At 42.2% G+C, this 21,546-nt stretch overlaps 1 protein-coding gene across 1 annotated transcript; it reads right to left on the reverse strand.

Moving 5' to 3' along the window:
• Positions 1-6,035: 6,035 nt before the first annotated feature.
• Positions 6,036-21,248, reverse strand: LOC146965663 (NLR family CARD domain-containing protein 3-like). Its single transcript, XM_085766348.1, has 7 exons — positions 21,209-21,248; positions 14,687-16,490; positions 14,400-14,573; positions 13,222-13,350; positions 13,090-13,116; positions 8,222-8,268; positions 6,036-6,592 (listed from the first exon to the last, which is right to left on the reverse strand). Exons 1-7 carry the CDS (start codon positions 21,246-21,248, stop codon positions 6,036-6,038), a joined length of 2,778 nt encoding a protein of 925 aa, XP_085622474.1.
• Positions 21,249-21,546: the final 298 nt, after the last annotated feature.

The following is a 21,546-nucleotide window of genomic DNA, read 5'->3' on the forward strand; positions in this document are numbered from 1 at the left end:
ATTCATCTGACAAACGTGGCTAAAACTTATCAAACAACACAATATGAAGTTTTATTGTTTGTTTTTTATACCTTTTATCATAACAAATACAACAGTCAGTAGTAGCAGCAATAGAATAATAATCAAAATACTATTTCTATAGACATGGATGATGGATGGATGATTTAATAATCATTTTAAGTCTTTTTTCTTTCTAAGAAAAAACATTAAAACGTTTTTTTCCATATTGAGACTCTCTTTTTTTTGTGTGATAACATGATGAGTTTTAGATGATGTAGCAGTTGTAATTAGTTCTTTATCACCAAGAACATGAATGAAACAGATTAATGCTTCTTAGACACTCAATAACTGAATATAAAGTGATTTCCTCTTTCTACCTGTAATAAATATTACTATTACTACAGTATTTGTGAGTAGCGTACCTGAACTATCCTGTGTGTGTGTGTGTGTGTGTGTGTGTGTGTGTGTGTGTGTGTGTGTGTCAGCAGTGTGGTCAGTAAGGTGTCGGCTGCAGCTCACGGTTACTTCACTGACCGCTTCCTGCAGCGCTTTGTGTGTAAAGTGTCCAGAAGAGCGCCGCTCATCAACAGGTGAGTTCAGGTCAGGTGACCAGCTGGGTCTGATGTCATAGATATATATACTGACTAGAGGCCGCCTTCTGCTTCTCAGCGTGTGTCAACACGGCCGCCATCTTGGTCCGGGGTTTCTGACCCAGCAGTCAGACCCTTGTAGAACACATTTCAGTGTATTTATGCATGTGGGTGTATGTAGCCTAAATGTATGTTAGATAGCCTACAAAATTGTTGTTGTATCATAAATATATGTCTGACATTTATAATAAACCAAGCGGCTTGAAAATCGGTTGAATATTCAGTGAGTTATGGTGATTTTAATCGTTGAATCCTTTTTTTTAATTATTACAAATGACACTGACTCCAGCATTTAAATTCCTACCAGTTCAATGTTACGTATGGACCAGTATCTGAGCATTTACCTTTACTTTGGTGCCACATCTGCCGACACGGTTCTGACATAATCTTTTTTTGGAAAGTGATGATATTTAGGAATCTTTACGATCAATTAATTGTGGCGTTTAATACCGCGATTAACTGTGAAAAACAAGTAATGGTGACATCCCTAGTAGAGAGAACACCTGAGTTCAACTGAATGTTCATGTCAGTGCCTTTTATTTAAACCTGTGAACCTGCGCTGACCTTTACTTTGAAAAGACGGCACGGCACCCTTCAAAATAAAACACCCGTTTATAGAGAGTGTATACATAACATGGACCAGATGTAGTTAATGACAGCGACACCACGCAACTATCTCATCACTGATCGATCATTATATTGATTAATTGATCAGTTATTTTGGTCTGAAAACGACCATGACAGATGAGGAATGTCTTCAAGAGTCAGAAAACCTCTGAATATTCAGTTTCTACACAACAAAGGGAGAAAAAACACGTTCTGTGCAGAGTCTGAGGTGAAGCTTCTGGATGTTGTCAAGGAGATAACAGACTGAATGTAATAATAATAATTAGCTGAGAGGATCAGACAGGAAGCAGAGAGCTGAGAGGAGCTCCTGCTTTTCATTATTGACCCGTTAAAGAGTTCGTTCACACGGAAACGGTCTGAACAGAAAACCCTGCACTGCAATAACTCAAAAATCTTACCAAGAATATTTGTCTTATTTCTAGTCAAAACAATCTCATTCTACTTAAAATAAGACTCATCACACAGAAAGTAGCTTGTTTTTAGACACTTTTTACTTCTTTCAAGTCTATTTTCATTTGAAATAAGTAGAAAAATCTGATAGTGGAGCAAGTTTTTCTTTGTTATTACAAGCACAAAAAACTTGCTTTCACTGGCAGATTTTTCTACTTATTTCAAGTGAAAATTAGTTTGAAACAAGTGAAAATTATCTAAAAACAAGTTAATTTTTAGGTGATGAGTCTTATTTTAAGTGAAAAGAGATTAGTTTTGACTAGAAATTAGACATTTTGACAAGAAATAAGACAAATATTCTTGGAAAGATGTAGAGTTTTTGCAGTGTAAAGTGGCGTTGTTGCGTTCTCACTTCTTATTCCGTGTTTAGACGAGCGTTTCTAGGGAGGAAATCCGCGTGCACACGACGACGCAAAAGTCTGTGGAATTGAATGTTGTAGCACGCCAGGCGCCGAGGTGGCAGTGTCACTTTTCTGCGTTTTCAAGCCCCCAGGGCCTCAGACTTTGATGATGACGATGATGATGATGTGATGACACAGTCGGCTGCACCAATCGCTGTACGACCAGGGTCCAATACAAACACACTAAGAAACCTTGATGATGGTCTGTGACGAAGGGCACAACGCAACAACTCAGACCAGATCTGATCTGACTGCACCAGACTGTTCAGGTTCTGCTCAGGTATCTAGTAGAAACTAAACCAGGTGACTTCAGACTCCCCATCAAACATTAACCAGTGTAAATGTCAATGTGTTGTTGTTAGGGATCCATTACTTAGTTTTTTTTTGGCTGGTTTATATCTGTTTTTAATAATCTACCTTTAACTAAACATATTTTCACTCTGTTCCTGTTGTAAAGTCGACGTCGTTACATCAGGGAACTTAAATCCATATCGCTGGTGTCAGGATTCCTCCTGTTACAATCAATCAATATATAGATTGTTAATCTTTAAAACCATGACGTCATGGTATAAAACCAGAGACGAGGCTCAGCTACTAACCTGCACACCGTGGTTTAAAGACTTCTTCATCTGCACAGACAAACACATGTTGTATATTATAGTAGAATATATAAATATAAATATAAATATAAGAGTGAAGGGCAGAGGCAGGTTAGACAGACGGACTAACTGTACTGTAACTACTACTTTTTGCTCAGTAGGGGGCAGTGTTTTGTTTCTTCTTCTTCCTGTTACACTATGCTCTGGTCATTATTATTAGAGAGCGATGCTGGACATAAGAGTTGCTGAATTATTACAAAGCTAAAGGGTGTTTGTGTTGTTTTTTCTCATGTGTGCAATAAGAGCAGTGTAAGTGTTATTTTTGAAATGCAGCTGAGCAAGTGTGAAAACCCACTGTCACTAACAATACCAACAATGTGATGTATTTGTTGTATATAAATACACAAACAGAGACGATGTGACAGGAAACCTGTTGATGATACAAGACTGAGACAGTGACGATGTTTAGACTGTGATAGAGAATCAAATCCATGCCAGATTTAATCTGAAACCTTGATAAATACAAATCTTCAAGCTGTTGTTATTGATGCTGCTTTTAGCTGATGTATTATTATTATTATTATTATTATTATGGTTATTATAAGAGTTGTGATTGGTTGATCTCAAACAGGAAGTAGCAGCAGCTGCAGTGTCTGACCTCTGCAGCTCAAAGAAGTAAAGAAATAGTTTTTATTCTTCTGTTTTTTGAGCTGGAGTCAAAGTGAAGAGTTTTTACTTGAATCTCTCAGCTGTTTAATAGATACAGTGCCTCCTCCTGGCCTCCTGGCAGCATATTTATCTTCATTTCTAAACATTATTCTCATTTTATCATATTTATGACTTAGTTCAAGTGTAAATATCGGTTTTGAGACGATCACATAAGAAAGAACTATATTCACTGCTTTTAAAGAGAACGGTTCTAATCTGAGTTTCATGTGGGGAGTGTTTGTGATGATGATGATGATGATGATGATGATGATGATGATGATGATGATGTGTTGAATGTGAGATGGCTCCAGAGATGTACCGACTGCATGATTTATAAACTATTTTTTCTACAAAAATTAAAAAATATATTATATATGATTGATGTTTTTGTGTGTGTGTGTTTATTTATCTGTGATCTGTAGAGATAGATCATCTGACCCCCCCCCCCCCCCTCCCTACCTGACAGCACAGAAATAGGTTCATCATGTGAGTGGTAAGAATAGACCTGTGGTTTGTAAATGTCTCTGCTGCCAGTGGGCTCAGTTCAAGGCCTCAGTCCTCTCTGACCTTTGACCTGCTTTATGAGGCAAAGACAAACATCACGGCTGTGGTCGTCTCCAGAAAGCCAGGGAGAAGAACCATTAGAAACACTATAAATAATATTATGTAAGTTTAGTTTTAGGGTTAGGGGTTAGGGTTAAGATAAGATCATCCTTTATTTGTCCCACAGTGGAGGGGATTTACAAGGTTGCAGCAGCAGACAACAGCAAAGGAAGTATAGTACAGATAATAAAGAGCAATAGCAATAAAAAGAAAGCAGTATTTGTAATAGAGTATGATTAATGAATAATAACAATTAGAAAAAAGGGTAGTAACACTTTACAATAAGGTTACCTTAATTAACGCTAGTTAGTACATTACTAAGCATTTATATATAAACTAATGTGTTAAGTAATGCTGAGTAATGCATACATAATGATAAATAATGATATTATTCAACTTTTAATTTATTAACTAACTTTGAGTAGTAAAAATTAATTAACTGCTTATTAATAGGCTACATTAATTAATGTGTTTCCTAACCCTAAGTAATACATAATAATGATTGTTAATATATCTGTAAACAGTTAATTAATGCTTAATAATGTACTAACTAACGTTAATTAAGGGAACCTTATTGTAAAGTGTTACCAAAAGGGTTACCTACAACTAAATTTGGTTTAAGATACGATAAGAATTACTTTATGAACCCCAAAGGAAAATTCATCTGTGGAGGTTTAGTCACTTTCTTTATATATTAGGCTAAATAAAACGCTACTTTTCTAATTTTTCAATGTTTTTTTTTTGATAGTAAGCTTGTATGAGGTTATGAATATACCTGCAGTAGATTTAACTGTGGGCAGGACCAACAGAAAAAACTTTTGTTTTTATTAGACACTTTACAAAATGCCACTGAAACAATCCAACTGTTATTCCCACTACAGGTAATTAGCATAAATGATGACAGTCCAGGAAATAAAGTCAAACAGTTTTATTTTTATGATGTAGCTAAATGAAAGACGCTAGCGTTCAGAGTTTTACTGGGGAAACGTTGGCCAATAAATGTAATGAAATGATTTTGCCCAAAAATACAACATCATTTAAAGTTACCTGACACGAAATGTGAACTGCAAATCCAGGTGTCGTTGCCAGGAGCCCAGCCGTTTCTCCGGATTGCAGTGATCCATCTTGGTCTCTTTTCTGGTGCTTTAGGTAGCCGCCCGACATGAGAAATTGTTCCGCGACACAGGAAGAGCAGTGAACTGAGACACTGGGAGCTTCCGCTACAAACAAGCTTAAAATATAGACTTATTTCATTTTTTACGGAACAATTTCTCATGTCGGGGCTTCAATACAAGAGGGACATTACAGACGAGCAGCATGGAGGTATTTGGATGTTTTTTGGTGTGTCTTTTTGGATGAAGAAAAGTGGTGTCCATTGACAACCATTATATGGACAAATACTGCTGCACGGACCCCCCGTAACTCAGAGAAGCCACGGAGGACTCTGAAACTTCTCCCAGAAATTTGAATTTTGGGTGAACTATCCCTTTAACAACTAGAGAAAAACAACTGATAAACATTCTACAAAGTAAAAGTCACACATTGGCAGCAGTGAACAATTTCAGAATAAGACGTTGACGCCTATGGAGAGACATTTTAGTCAAAACTTGATGAATGAATTAAAATCTGCCAGGAAATGAATCACAAAATAAATCCAGTAATAAATGTCGACATGTAAATGTTTGTTTATTAATTCATTTATTTACTGATTCTTTTTTAAATCATGTTGTTGTTTATTTCACATCAGATTATTTACATTCATGGATTAAATCAGTTGATTTTTTAAACTCTTCTCAGTGATTCTCATAAACTTCTTCTTGTTTTTCAGGTCCCAGTGATTTTTCTGTTGCCATGACGCTGATGAGTTCATTATTAAACTGTGTTCATCTCTGTCCTGTGAAGACGACGTGAGTGAGAGACAGAGACAGACGTGTAGAGACTGAACTGTCTGTTCAACAGAGAGAAGGTTTCTGTGACAGGAGGAGACTCTGCTTCACTCAACACAGACTCACTGACGAATCAGGATAGAAGAGTGTAAACCCAGGATAGAGAGGTTGAGTGAAGGTGGTGTTGAAGGTGTAGAGGTGGATCAGTGAGTCAGAGGAGACTCTGTAGAAGGACAGAGAGCCAGCAGGACAGTCCACATACACTGCTACTCTGTTAGAGACAGAGGAGGAGGAGGAGGAGGAGGAGGAGGAGGAGGAGGAGGAGGTGATATCTGTCTGTATGTCATTGTGACAGACTCTGTAACCACCACCATAGCAGTACAGACTCCAGGACTGATCGTTCCATCCAAACACACAGTCATCACTGTTTCCTTTCCTGCTGATTCCTCTGTAACTCACTGATATCTCAACGTTTCCTCTCCTCTCGACCTCCCAGTAGCAGCGACCAGTCAGACCAGTTGAACACAGCAGCTGAGGCCAGTAGTCAAATCTGTCTGGATGATCAGGATATGACTGATGCTCCTCCACACGTGTTGCCTTCCTGTTGTTGTCAGACAGTTTGATCTCTGTGTTCACTGTGTTTGTGTCGATTGTGAGTGGACAGGAATCTGATGGAGAGAACAAGACACAGCTGCAGTTATTGATCATTGATCAGTTATTGACAGTTTGATGAAGACTCATGAGGTCAGTGATGTGACAGTGTGAAGATGGTTGAATGTGCTGCTTTGTTTCCAGTAGGGATGCACATTTTAAATTTCTTTTCTGACCGATAACCGACGCTCGTTAACCGATTATTAACCGTTAACTGATAAGATTACGACGCTCCAATTCTTTTTTTTTTTGCTATTAAAGGGACAGTTCAACATTTTGGCAAATTGGCCCATTGCCATAACCCCTATAGTCATAGCAGTAGGTTTGTTACCTTTAATTGCCGGTGCAAGCTGTTTTTAGAACGGTGGAGCAGAGCCACTAGCTGCTCAGTGTTCTAAAACAACTCTGTGTGGTAATGTTGTGTTATTATCTCATAGTGTGGTGAATGTGCAGCTCACAACTTGTCCTTGTTATGAATTTCCCTCCTCGGGATGAATAAAGTATTCTCTACTCTACTCTACTCTACCAGAGCATTTTGGAGTTGTTGGATTTTGTATTTGACGAGTTTGATGAGGGAAACAATCTTTGTTTGTTTTTTGGTACTGAGCGGGATCATAGGTTATACTCAGAAGTGATTGATAAAGATATGTACGTACTGATGAATTGATTGAGGGAACCCATGACTGATATTATTATTTTTTATATATTGTTTCTATTTATTTTTGTCTTGTTCTGTCTTTTTTGTTTGTTTGGCGTGTTTTTTATTTATTTTTATTTTTTTATGGTTGCTGTTGCTAATTTCTTTTTTCTCTTTTGTTTTCTTTTTAAATATTCTAAAATTTTGTTTGTCTACTAATACCACTTGTAAAATGAATTGTCCAAATGGTTACTGAATTAGTATTGTAAAACTGGTTGTGAGGAAATAATTAATAAAAAAATAAAAAATAAAAAAAAAAGATGAGGGAAACCAAGAAATCCCATAATGAGCCTCCGTAGCGTAGCTCTGAGCAGCTCACGGCTCTGCTCCGCCGTTCTAAAAACAGCTTGCACCGACAATTAAAGGTAACGAACCTACTGCTATGACTATAGGGATTATGGCAGTGGGCCAATTTGACTAAATGTTGAACTATCCCTTTAAATACACACGTGCGCTGTGACAGCTGATCAGTGCCACATCCACTCTGCTCTGTCTCAGCTGATCTCTCATATGGAGGTTAGATCGTCCAGTGTAGAACTGTTTTAGTTACAAAGTGCAGCCAAACACCAGACTGAAGGAGCAGCAGAGCTCCTCTGTGGAGCTGCAGGAGAGCTGCATCAGCCTCCTCTTTTAGTTACTTTTTTCATTGTTTTCAGCGCCGTTGTTACAGGTGATGCACATCTATGTCTGTGTAGCTACATTTATGGTCTGACCTTCGGGGGCTGCTGCACATACTGTCAGTCCTCCGGTGGAACTTTTTACTGCAAAATATGACTGAAGGCAGTGAACTCTGCACGTGTCGACACGCCCCCATGAGTTGACGACAAGGAGCTACTAAAATTAATAATTGATAGTATTAATCGGTCAAAGTTCTTGTTATCGGTTAACGGTTAAACGGTTCAACATGTGCATCCCTCGTTTCCATGAATCAAAGTAAAAACAGACTTACACTTCCTCAGACCTGGTGTCAACCATGGGACTCCAGCAGGCTCCACCCTGAAAGGAGGAGGGGGGTCAGAGCAGCACCTTCTCTGTCAGCATGCACACATGGACATTACATGGCTATCACACACACACTGTTTTATCACTGTGTTCACATGGAGGCTGGTATGTATGGATGAACACTGAGCACAGAGAAGAAGGAGCTGGAGTCTTTATCTAGTGATGATACAGAGCAGGAGGAGACCAGGAGGAAACACTTCATCATGTCTTTTCTCCATCTGATGTCACTGCAGTGTGAGACACACACTTTCACTCTCTGACTCTCAAGCTGCACAAACACACGTCACAGCAAAGAAGATGAAGACACAACAGGTGGAGCTGACCAGCCCAGATATCCCACAATGCACCAGGAAAGAAGAAGACTGCAGCTGTGAAGAGTGGATGCACTGCAAAAACTCAAAATCTTTCCAAGAATATTTGTCTTATTTCTTGTCAAAATGTCTCATTTCTAGTCAAAACTAATCTCTTTCCATTTAAAATAAGACTCATCACCTAAAATTAACTTGTTTTTACATCATTTTCACTTGTTTCAAACAAATTCTCACTTGAAATAAGTAGAAAAATCTGCCAGTGAAAGCAAGTTTTTTGTGCTTGTAATAAGAAAGAAAAACTTGCTCCACTGTCAGATTTTTCTACTTATTTAAAGTGGAAAATTTGCTTGAAAAAATTAAAAAGTGTCTAAAAATAAGATACTTTTTAAATGTGATGAGTCTTATTTTAAGTATAATTAGATTTATTTTGACTAGAAATGACATTTTGACTAGAAATAAGACAAATATTCTTGGTAAGATTTTGAATTTTTGCAGTGTGGTTTCAGTGTTTGATGAGGAAGGAAACACACTCAACACGTTTGTTAGAGCTCAGCAGGTTTCCACAGGAGCCACAGCAGCAATGAGTGGATGAAGGAGCTCTAATAGAAACCATCTGATCACAGTGACAGGACGGATCAGGATCTCATGATCAATGACTCTGTTCTTCTCTGCTCTTCACACAGATCAGCTGCAACACACTGACTCACTGAGATCAGTCACATCATGTGGAATAAAGCAGCCGTCCTCAGGACCAGTCCTGGGGCCTCATTTAGAAACGCTGCATACGCACGAAAGAAGGCGTACGCCACCTTGTAAGCAACTTTTGGGATTTATAAAGAACAAACTTGGCGGGAGAATGTGCGCAATTCCACGGCAGCTCTGACTCTGCCGTACGCACAAAATCTGGAGAAACGGGAAACGGCGACACCAACAGCAGAGGGATGAAATCAAAGAAAATATGTGAAATTGATACATTTGTGTGAAATAATAAAATATTGCCTTAATCATATGAAGGATATATTGGCAAAAACAAAGAACGAGGCATAATTTATATTGATAATTCCGGATTCAGAAGCACTAAAATTATTTCACACACATGGAAGTACCGGCCCGGTCCAACCAGCCCGTTCGGATGCGCTGGTAACTGGTAAACAAAAGCCTTGGTGCAGGTCGCACCTTGGGCTTCCTTTTTTATATTGTAATGTAAATATATAAATCACATATGTGTTGTTTATTGTGAAATGGACTGAATCGGCGCTGACGCATCAGCCTTTCTTTTTTTTTTTGGCTGGGTTCGGGAGAATTGATGCTGGTGAGTCCGGCCACAGCACCAGAACCAGCGCGTCCAATCGGCCCAGTATTTCCACGTGTGAAATGTTTTTCCTAGGCTCTTGTCCCCCCTTTTCCGCCGTCTATTGGTTCATTTGGTATGAATGAATATTCATAAAGGGTGTTCCCTGACCTTATATAGGCACCGTATGGGCGGGGTGAAGCGCTTTTTCACGTGCGCCAACTTTAGTATTGATTGTGATTTTAAAATGAAAACAGGCGTAGGACATGCGTGCGCAAGCTTTTATAAATCTGAAAGTTTTTGTGCGCAAGCATTTCCTGTGTTTCCTCCGTACGCCACCATAGTCATCTTTCCTACGCACAGTTTTATAAATGAGGCCCCTGAGCTCCATCAAACCTGTCCACACATTTTGACTGGACTTGAGGTCAGAGTCCAGAGGAAGCAGAGAAACTGTAGAGCAGAGAGAAGCAGGCTCAGCTCAGAGCGCATGGACTCAGACAGGAAGTGAAGCTCCAGCTGCTGGAGACTTTCATTAAGGAGCCACTTTGTGGCTTCATCTGATCTGGAGTCAGCACACACAGTCTGAAAACAGCTGTTTGACCACACACACATTCAGCCGCAAACACTGATTATTACACTGTTCACTACGGGGAGCATACATCAGTCCGACTGCCCAAAAGTCCGACAGCTCATTTTTCCGACTACCCATTCTACAGTGTTAAGGTTAGGTTTAGGGTAAGGTTAAGGGTTAGGGCCACTTAAGTCGGAGAAGTAGGAGGTCGGACTAATGGATGCAAAAATAAAGAAATGTATGGTCGGAGAAATGGGTAGTGAACAGACGTCTGTTCACTACACTTTCTTCTGAGTGACAGCTCCAGGCCTCTGGACAGTGAGGACATCTGGATGTCACACTGTGATTGACTGTCTCCTCAACACAACAACACATCTCATCAGGACAAGATCAGGATCTCAGAGAGACTGAGCTGATTATTGATCATCAATATCTGACCAGAGAGAGACCTGATGGTGCCGCCTGGTTTCTGTCTCTTATTTCCTCCTTGGTTGGAGACGCTGGGAGACGAATGTCTCTGAGCAGTGGACATGCTTTGATTCTTGTTGCTGTGTTGTTATTAGTGTGTCCACACTCAACAGTTGTCTACAGTAGAGTTCTCAACGGGTCGACAAGCCCGACTGGACCCGTGGGTTCGGGTAAAAAAAATATGAAAGTGACTCGGGTCGAGTCGGACCTCGGGCTTCCTTTTTTTCTCTCTCATAAAACACATTTCTGGTGTAAATTGTTGTTTGTTCATGTGTGAGTCTCAGACAAATATCCCAATCTGCATCTTGTGCTGCTGTGGGCAGAACCACTGAAACATTACGATAGACATGTGCCTACTCCACAGCTGCAGCTGTGCGTCAAAAGCACGTGCACTGGTTTGTGGATAAATCTCCACAAAGATGCACTGTTCCCGTGGCGGAAATGTAATCAATTGCGCCCGCAAAGGGCAAATCAAAGGGCAAATATAGCCTACAGCAGTGCCTTAAGTCCCGCCCATTAGCGGGCTGGTACCGTGAGGCAGAAGACAAGTGCTGCGTCTCCGGCAGCGGCACGTCCCGCTGCAAGCAGGCCTTTTTTTTCAGGCCGGGCCGGGTTTGGCCAACTAATTAATGCTGGTGTCTCGGGCTCCGTCGTGTCCGGGCTTAATAACCTGCGGGTCGGGTCGGTTCGGGTTGTAATTTTCAGGCCCGTTGAGAACTCTAGTCTACAGTCTCTGGGACTGTTCAGGTCAAACACTCTGTTGGTTCAGGAGCAGTTCAACCAGCTGCAGCTGAAATGTTTCCTGATACACTCTGAAATAAAGTCTGATCCAAACATCTGGAGAGACTCAGAGCACAGTTGCCAACAGCTGCTTTCATCACTGACATCTCTTCTCCTGAATATGACACAGTGAGTCATGATGAGACACTGAAGTCATCATGAGGAGAAACTCCTGATCCCAGTAGTTCATCACTGTGACTGATGAAAGCTGCACAGCTCATGTTTGAAACACTCTGAGACTTTGGCTTCAGTATAAACTGTGTTGAGACGAGTCAGACTGAGACAGAGGACGTCAGTGGAGTGGGCGGAGCTTCACTGTGGCCTACACCACCTCTGGATATGGTCTGAGTGATGGGATCTGATGTCATCAATGCATGGATCACCTGAGACAGATGTTAATACCAGGTGTGACCAGGTGTGAACGGGGCCATAGAAAATGTTCCAGCTCCTCCTCCTCTATCAGACAGTAGGTGCATTTCCATCAGCTGTTTAGATGCGCATCGAGATGTATCGCATCAGAAAATGATGATGGAAACGCCGTGATTCGAATTAAAATCCCCTGATTCGCACAAACTGAAATACGCTCGCTGTGGCCGGGTTTTGGTTGATTCGAATGGGATGGAAACAGCTGTATGCGAATCAAGTGTGACGTAGCGCACCGTCACCCCGTCTGCTCCCGTGTTTGCAGTTCACTCACAAGACAACATCAGGGTTTCCGCTGTCACACAACAATTAATTAATTGTGGCGCATCGCCACGGCAAAATAAAAGCCCCCACACACCTTCATAATTATGTTACTGCACAGTTCTTCATAGTTCCTCCTCAGTAAAAACCAAACTTATCAACCAGCGCGTCCAGCGTTTATCATTAATAAAGTCTGGGGCGGCGCAACTCTCTCTCTCTCTCCCACACACACACAAGTCGCGTTATGACGGTAATATGAGCTAAATCGCGCTAATGTGTTCAAATCAGACCGTCAGTCCGTCCGTCCGGCCGGGGGCGGGGGTGCAAAGTCCGTAGATGGAAACACACATGATTCGAATTTCTTTTAATGCGCATTTACCAGTAATTCGAATCACTTTGGATGGAAACATGGCTAGTGTGTGTGGCTGCAGCAGCCTCTCCATACCTGAGAGAGTCCAGTCTCCAGTCTGGATCCTCCAGTCCAGCAGACAGCAGCTTCACTCCTGAGGCTCCTGCATGGTTGTAGCTCAGGTCCAGCTCTCTCAGATGGGAGGGGTTGGAGCTCAGAGCTGAGGCCAGAGAAGCACAGCCTTCCTCTGTGACCAGACATCCTGACAGACTGAACACACACAACAACACACAGGAACCCTCTGTCAACACCTGCTGCTGTGTTCAAGTGGCATCAGATAAACAGCTGGATGGATCCTCACCTGAGAGTCTCCAGTCTACAGTGTGGACTCTCCAGTCCACCAGACAGCAGCTTCACTCCTGAGTCCTGCAGGTCGTTGTTACTCAGGTCCAGAGTCTCCAGTCTACAGTGTGGACTCTCCAGTCCACCAGACAGCAGCTTCACTCCTGAGTCCTGCATGTTGTTGTTACTCAGGTCCAGGTGTCTCAGACTAGAGGACTGGGAGCTGAGGACTGAGGACAGAGCTTCACAGCTTCTCTCTGAGAGGTTACAGCCACTCAGTCTGAAGAGATGATCATGAGGAATTAAAGAAGAAAGGAATGTATTATCTGTTCTGTTGAAAGACAGAATCTCTGTATATATCTCATACTAGAGACCTGAGTTTGACCTTAAAGTGAATCACCAAAACTATAGATGTGTTAATAAAGTTGAAGGAAAATAACTTCATTTATCTTTATTATTTGTTTGATGTCATAATGTGTAATGCTCCTTTATTATTTCATTGTACAGAACAAACCATCCACTACCTACACCAACCATCATCTATACTGTTTTCTCCAAACAATAAAATATTGGGACAGATTCCTGGAATCAGTGTTTTAATGTTCACACCACTTCAGATATTCAATGAGCCACCACCACCACATGCAGTTTAGTTTCTTCAGTCAGTGTTTGTGTCAGTTCACACTTAAAAACAACTCCTTGTAAGTTCAGTTCATTCAGATGAAAATTAACTAATTCATGTTCATTTAAATAAATAATCAGCTGTTGTTTTTCAGTAGAACCTCCTTCTCCCGCCATCACCAGCCTCTAATCACTACCACTAACAAACTCTATAATATTTTACCACATAAACAATGAGTCATGTTCTGCTGAAAGTGAAAGACCAGGTGTAGTGAAGGTAAACTGTATGTGGAAATATCCAGGGGCTTTTTTCTTTTTTCACTTGTTTGTTCATCAAACTGCTTCAAACACTCAAACAAACTGTCTTCAGCAGTGGTAGATGTGTCTGTACCTTCTGTACCACAATGACATACTATTTATGCTGAGCCGTCTCCATGGAGACGTCATGAGACGTGATGTAAAACTGTCATAAAACCTGAGCAGTGTTCACTCTAGTGACAGTGAACGCTGCTCAGGTTCATCATTTATAAACTGATTCGTTCAGTTCAACGTTCACTAAGAATATGAACATGTCAAATAAAGCACAGCCTTCCTCTGTGACCAGACATCCTGACAAACTGAACACACACAACAACACACAGGAACCCTCTGTCAACACCTGCTACTGTGTTCAAGTGTCATCAGATAAACACCTGGATGGATCCTCACCTGAGAGTCTCCAGTCTACAGTGTGGACTCTCCAGTCCACCAGACAGCAGCTTCACTCCTGAGTCCTGCAGGTTGTTGTTTCTCAGGTCCAGGTGTCTCAGACTAGAGGACTGGGAGCTGAGGACTGAGGACAGAGCTTCACAGCTTCTCTCTGAGAGGTTACAGCTGCTCAGTCTGAAGAGATGATCATGAGGAATTAAAGAAGAAAGGAGTTTATTATCTGTTCTGTTGAAAGACAGATGGGTTTTTATCTAATGATGAATAAATCCAACTATCTCTACACTTACATAACTTTGTTGGAGGCTTTGACCACTGGCAGCAGCCTCAGAAGAGCCTCCTCTGAAGCAGAGTATTTCCTCAGGTCAAACTCGTCCAGATCTTCTCCTGATGACAGTAAGATGAAGCCCAGAGCCGACCACTGAGCAGGAGACAGTTTATCTGTGGAGAGACTTCCGTATCTCAGGGACTGTTGGATCTCCTCCACTAGAGAACGATCATTCAGTTCATTCAGACAGTGGAACAGGTTGATGCTTTTCTCTGCAGAGGGAGTCTCTTCAATCTTCTTCTTGATGTACTGGACTGTTTCCTGATTGGACCGTGAGTCACTACCTGTCTGGGTCATCAGACCTCGTAGGAGATTCTGATTGGTCTCCAGTGAAAGACCCAGGAGGAAGCGGAGGAACAAGTCCAGGTGTCCATTTGGACTCTGTAAGGCCTCGTCCACAGCACTCTGGTAGAAGTTTGTCTCTGCAGATTTGACTCCTGTTGTTTCAGTCTTCTTGGAGGTTGTTTGTTGTTGTGACATCAGGTTGAGTCCAGAGTTGATGAAGGTCAGATGGACATGAAGAGCAGCCAGAAACTCCTGAACACTCAGATGGACGAAGCAGAACACCTTGTCCTGGTACAGGCCGCTCTCCTCTTTAAAGATCTGTGTGAACACTCCTGAGTACACTGAGGCTGCTCTGATATCGATGCCACACTCCGTCAGGTCTGCTTCATAGAAGATCAGGTTTCCTTTCTGCAGCTGCTCAAAAGCCAGTTTTCCCAGAGTCTCAATCATCTTGCTGCTCTCTGGACTCCAGTGTGGATCTGTCTCAGCTCCTCCATCATACTTGACCTTCTTCAGTTTTAGATGAACCACCAGGAAGTGGATGTACATCTCAGTCAGAGTCTTGGGCAGCTCTCCTCCCTCTCTGGTCTTCAACAGCTCCTCCAGAACTGTAGCAGTGATCCAGCAGAAGACTGGGATGTGGCACATGATGTGGAGGCTTCGTGATGTCTTGATGTGGGAGATGATCTTTCTGGCCTGCTCCTTATCTCTGAACCTCTTCCTGAAGTACTCCTCCTTCATTGGGTCAGTGAACCCTCTGACCTCTGTCACCATGTCAACACAGTAAGGAGGGATCTGATTGGCTGCTGCAGGTCGTGTGGTTATCCAGAGGCGAGCAGAGGGAAGCAGGTTCCCCCTGATGAGGTTGATCAGCAGCACGTTGACTGAGGTGGACTCTGTCACATCAGTCAGGATCTCAGTGTTGTGGAAGTCCAGAGGAAGTCGACACTCGTCCAGACCGTCAAAGATGAAGACGACCTGGAACTGATCAAAGCTGCAGATTCCTGCTTCTTTGGTTTCAGAGAAGAAGTGATGAACAAGTTCCACCAAGCTGAACTTTTTCTCTTTCAGCACATTCAGCTCTCTGAAGGTGAAGGGAAATGTGAAGTGTATGTCCTGGTTGGTTTGTTCTTCAGCCCAGTCCAGAGTGAACTTCTGTGTTAAGACTGTTTTCCCAATGCCAGCCACTCCCTTTGTCATCACTCTTCTGATTGGTCGGTCTCTTCCAGGTGGAGCTTTAAAGATGTCTTCTTGTCTGATGGTTGTTTCTGGTCTGTCTGGTTTCCTGGACGCTGTTTCAATCTGTCTGACCTCATGTTCATCATTGACCCCTCCAGCCCCTCCCTCTGTGATGTAGAGCTCTGTGTAGATCTGGTTCAGAAGGGTTTGGTGTCCTGCTTTAGAGATCCCCTCAAACACACACTGGAACTTCTTCTTCAGGGTAGATTTGAGTTTACGTCCACAAACAGGAGCAAAATATTCTGAATAAAAACACAAGAAATTAGATCAATAAGAGAATATAACATTTTAATTCCTCTAAACAACGACTATGTGAACATGTTTCCCTCCGTGTGTTGATGTCAGTGAATGTCTCATTTGTCCATCATGTTGAATCTTTAGAGAAATCCTCTTACTGCTCTGCAGACGCTCAGCCAGCTCCTCCTGCTTCATCCTCCTCAGGAAGTTCACTGTGATCTTCACTAATGCCTCTCTGCTGCTCCTCCTCTGCTCTTCATCCTCACCGTCCAACACCTCCTCATCCTCCCGCTGACTCCCTGAGCATTCTGGGTAATCTGGACTCAGAGCCTTGTGGATCTTCTTCAGCTCGTTCTTGACAAAAGTGACCATGTTCTCCTCCAGCAGCTGGAACAGAAACTCTATGAGTGACAGCATCAAACTAAAACCATGGAGCCAAACATCAGATCCATGTTGGACAGACTGACAATCCACTGGTGTCAAAGTGCAGCATGGAGATGATGGTGAACACAACAGATGTGACAGCAGCTGTTGGACATGTCCTCACCATAAATATGGAGTCCAGGTGTGTTTGATGCTGCTGGGCAGACTGGCCACTGGGAACCTCTGAGCTCTCCTGGTCCACTCTGTGGAGGAATCAGTGTCAAGTCAACATCAGGACAGAGAGATAATACAAGATGGACTTCATATGTCCCCTGAGGACGTTCACAACAGACAGAGACACTTTGGTTTCAGACCTGGTCCAACAACACGTCGTACAAACTGGTTCTTTTCTACAATAACCTGAGTCTGACTGTCAGTTGCAACTTACATCTGATCAGTCGGTCCACGTCCTCCTTTAAATTTAATCAGCCAGTCCTTTGAGTCGTTGCTCTTTAGAGACAGACAGCTGGGTTCGGGAGAGTCTGGTCTCTGCTGCTGGATCCTGAAACAACAACACAACTGAAAGAGTTCCTTTTCCTACATTTTGTAACAATGGGCCTCATTCACCAATATCTCTTTAAGTTCATTCATCTTCTATCCAGCTCATCCGCACTAGGGTGGAGGGTGAGCTGGAGCCTTTCTCAGCTGACTTTGGGCAGGAGGCGGGGTTCACCCTGGACAGGTCACCAGTCTATCACAGGGCCAACACATACACACACACATTCACACCTATGGGTGATTTAGAGTCACCAGTTAACCTGCATGTCTTTGGTCTGTGGGAGGAAGCTGGAGAGAACCCACACATGCACGGGGAGAACATGCAAACTCTACGTCAGATTCATGAACGTGTTGTTAAATCAAGAATGTCAGAGAAGGTGAGTTGAGAAAGAAAGTTAAAATGTCCAAACAAAAATCTACAGGGAGCGTCGGACTTCAAACATAAAAAGAACTTTAGTGCTGAAGTGGAGCGACTGCTGCAGGAAGTGAACAAAAAGCAGCTGTTATATTTAGTAGTGTCAGCAGTGGACGCAATAACAGAAAAAAGATGCATGGGATGCTGTCAGTCATTCACTGAACGTGTGTCTGAGTTATAACTCAGTTTTTAATGAGAATCATTGAAATGTGACTCCACAGGAAGAACGTTCAACAGAAACTCAAAACCTTTGAAATGTAGTTTTGTCTCTTACATCTGATCAGCTGATCCACATCCTCCTTTAAAGTCAATGACAATGTCCTTTGAGTCGTTGCTCTTTAAAGACAAACAGCTGGGTTCAGGAGAGTCTGGTCTCTGCTGCTGGATCCTGAAACAACAACACAACTGATAAATGTGCATGTTGGAGAAAAACTGATGAGAAATATCTTCAATCTGAATCTTTTAATAAACACAACAACTGACTTCTAGAGAGAAAAGTCTTTCTGACTGTTTTGAATTTGAATTTATTGGTTTAAATATACAGAGACAATGCACATTAAACTCTGACCTTTGACCTGTGGTCTGGCTCTTGGTTTTAGAGGGAGGGGCTCCCTCCTCTCTGTCCTCACACTGATCCATGCTGCTGAGCTCACATCCACATCAGCTCACACACACTTTGTAGCTTCACCTGCAGAGGAAACACACATCATTCATCTGCACAGCAGCTCACATGTCCATCATGTCTCCAGCTGCTCCTCCACTGATTGGCTCTTCTCCTCTGCTTCATATCAGTGTCAGCTGAATGCAGTCACACAGCAGTGAGGAAGAGGAAGCTGCCATCAGCTGCTGTACTTCTACTATCCGTCCACTAGATGGCGTCATGGAGCTGCAGCCCAGCAACATGATCCATGGACCACTGTTTCCATCCACTGACACACACAAGGACTGAGATCCACTGAGTTGATGTGACACAGTCTCTGTGTGGACAGCGTCCCTGTAGAAAACCACTGGACCAAACAAGCTACACACACAACAACTGGGCCTCCACTTATTTCACCTCACAGCTCCACTATCACAACAACGAACATCAGGAGTTTTATTTTTAACCTTTTCTTCTTTTTTCTAATGGTGGCAAATAGTAACATCTATTGTCTTCTAGGGTGTAGCAACCAGGCTAAAAAGCACAAAACACAACATTATCACACACATTTATGTTTCATCTTCTTATTCAACTTCAGACCAACCTATTAATACTAATTTCACACTTTTTTTGTAATTAATACCTCATTTATATTAAATTATAACTATTTTTTGAGTTTTACAATTTTATTTTTAATTCATAAAAGAAACTGTAATTTAATTACACATTTTCCCAATTATGTAAATTTTGTAATTAAATTACGTAACGGCGTTACATGTAATTCGTTACTCCCCAACACTGATTATACCTATTTTTACTTTACTTTGTTGAAAACAGAAAATCTGAATAATTTCAAATATAGTAAAGATCAAAGGAAAATGAATTGATGGATTAACAGACACTGGTGTATGACAAACTTCCATCAGGATTTTTTTGTTAACCCTTTAATTTTTTTATGGCAGCAAATAGTAACATCAAAATGACCCCAACTGGGTGATGTGGGTTAGGGTTAAAAAGCACAAAACACAACATTATCACACATTAGGGGTGTCACGATTTCGATTTTTTATCGAAATCGATCGAAATTACGTCACGATCTCGAGCATCGAAGTCAAAGAGAGGATCGACGACCCCCCCCCGCGCCCGCCGCCCCCCCCGCAAAGCTACAACTGCCCGTTGTCCCCATTGCGCACCAAGCCTCTTGTCAGTCACTGGTCCGAGTTCTCCTTTACTTTTTATTTCGAGACAACACTCACTCACTCTCTGCAACTCTCTCTCTCTCCCTCTCCCTCTCTCTCTCTTTTTTTTTTTTTACCGGCGGTGTCAGCTGATGTGCACGTCTGCAGCAACCCAAACACATTCGCTATTTGCCAAAACATGGATGAATGAAAACTATCGACCACGTCTCATATTTCTATCGAAGAAAAGTTATTTCACAATTTATAGCGTTTTATCACCCAGCCCTGGTGGGCTACTGTCCCCCTCCTACCTGGGGAACAGGAGGGAGACACAGCTCTAACTGCACAACACCGACAAGCACTGAGAGCCGCATGTTGCAGAGACGTTATAAGATTTAAAAAAAAAACAAAAAACCCGCAAATAATAAGCCGACGAAAAGGTGCAACTTGCCACTTTTTGTCGATGTATTATTTGCAGGGGCTTTCGGGGGATCTGTGACGGTGGAGGATCCGGGACTGATTGACTGTGGGCCACCTGATCATCAGGTCCATGGCAGCACAGCAGCTGCAGCTCTGCCCCGCTGTCACATGAGACTCTCCGTATCAGCGCAATCTCGTTTACATTACATTAAACCGACATGTTTTGGAAATGAATGTTGATTTGTTTTATAACACAAATATGTGTGATAATGTTGTGTTGTGTGCTTTTTAGCCGTCAAACCAGGTGGAGTCATTTCCTGTTTTGTGAAACTCAGAAAATAGGTTTTATTTCATATAAATGAGGTGTGAAATTAGTGTTAACAGGTTGGTCTGAAGTTGAATAAAAAGATGAAACACAACTTGTGTGATAATGTTATGTTTTGTGCTCTTCTGTCCTCTGGGGACAAAGAGTGTTACTAAATTCAATAAAACACCCATAATTCAACCACATTGTTTCTAATTTATTTTAACTATTAACACCATAGTATTGAACAAATCCACTAACCCATCCACTGACTCTGCTTCTGCTCTTATTCCAGCTTCTACCCACAACATCCACACAACATGGAGGACACGGTTCTACCCACAACATCCACACAACATGGAGGACACGGTTCTACCCACAACATCCACACAACATGGAGGACACGGTTCTACCCACAACATCCACACAACATGGAGGACACGGTTCTACCCACAACATCCACACAACATGGAGGACACGGTTCTACCCACAACATCCACACAACATGGAGGACACGGTTCTACCCACAACATCCACACAACATGGAGGACACGGTTCTGTCGGTCCAGACTTTACAGCTACAGCTCTGACTCAGCTACAGTCACATTATAACAACACAACCAGTGCTTTAAATGGGCCGGTACTCACCGGTACGGAGTACCGGCACTTCTAGATTTTAACCCCCGGCGTACCGGGACTTTTTACGGCGTACCGGGGAGTACCGGGAGTCTGGACATACTCTGTCCTGTTCTCATTCTCTCTGACCGATTTGTGATAGTGATGCCTCTTTCACCCTGAGCGCCACGGTTCTGTTGCCCTGTTCTCTGTGCTCCTCTGTCTCTCACTGAGGGGCGGGGCTGCCGCGCTGTGCGCTCTCTCATCCATGACTCTCTCACATGCACGTACGGAGCGCACGCCGCTGCCTCGTCATAGTATAACTCCATGTGTCCAGACGAGATGTGAATGTGGAGCGACTAAAACCTTCGTGAGTTACAGTGTAAAGCCATTTACATGACTTTCCAGTGGTAGCCTACCAATAAGTAGCCTTCCACTTACTGTATTCAACATGCTTAAATGTGAGTCATATTTCCCAAAATGCTTAACACTACTCGTTAACAAGAGCAGAGTAAAATGAAAGCTCTTACTGAGAAACACTGTGAAACTGTTGCTGTCAGCTTGTTAG

This window comes from Trachurus japonicus, chromosome 21 (assembly GCF_045865225.1).
Source record: "Trachurus japonicus isolate A0001 chromosome 21, Traja_1.0".
Taxonomy (NCBI): domain Eukaryota; kingdom Metazoa; phylum Chordata; class Actinopteri; order Carangiformes; family Carangidae; genus Trachurus; species Trachurus japonicus.

Coding starts and splice junctions, on each gene's coding strand:
- LOC146965663 (XM_085766348.1), bottom strand. CDS start 21,248: ATGGATGAGAGAGCGCACAGCGCGGCAGCCCCGCCCCTCA. Junction 14,574..14,686: donor AAAGCCTCCAACAAAGTTAT/GTAAGTGTAGAG, acceptor TCATCTCTTCAG/ACTGAGCAGCTGTAACCTCT. Junction 13,351..14,399: donor TGTAGACTGGAGACTCTCAG/GTGAGGATCCAT, acceptor TCATCTCTTCAG/ACTGAGTGGCTGTAACCTCT.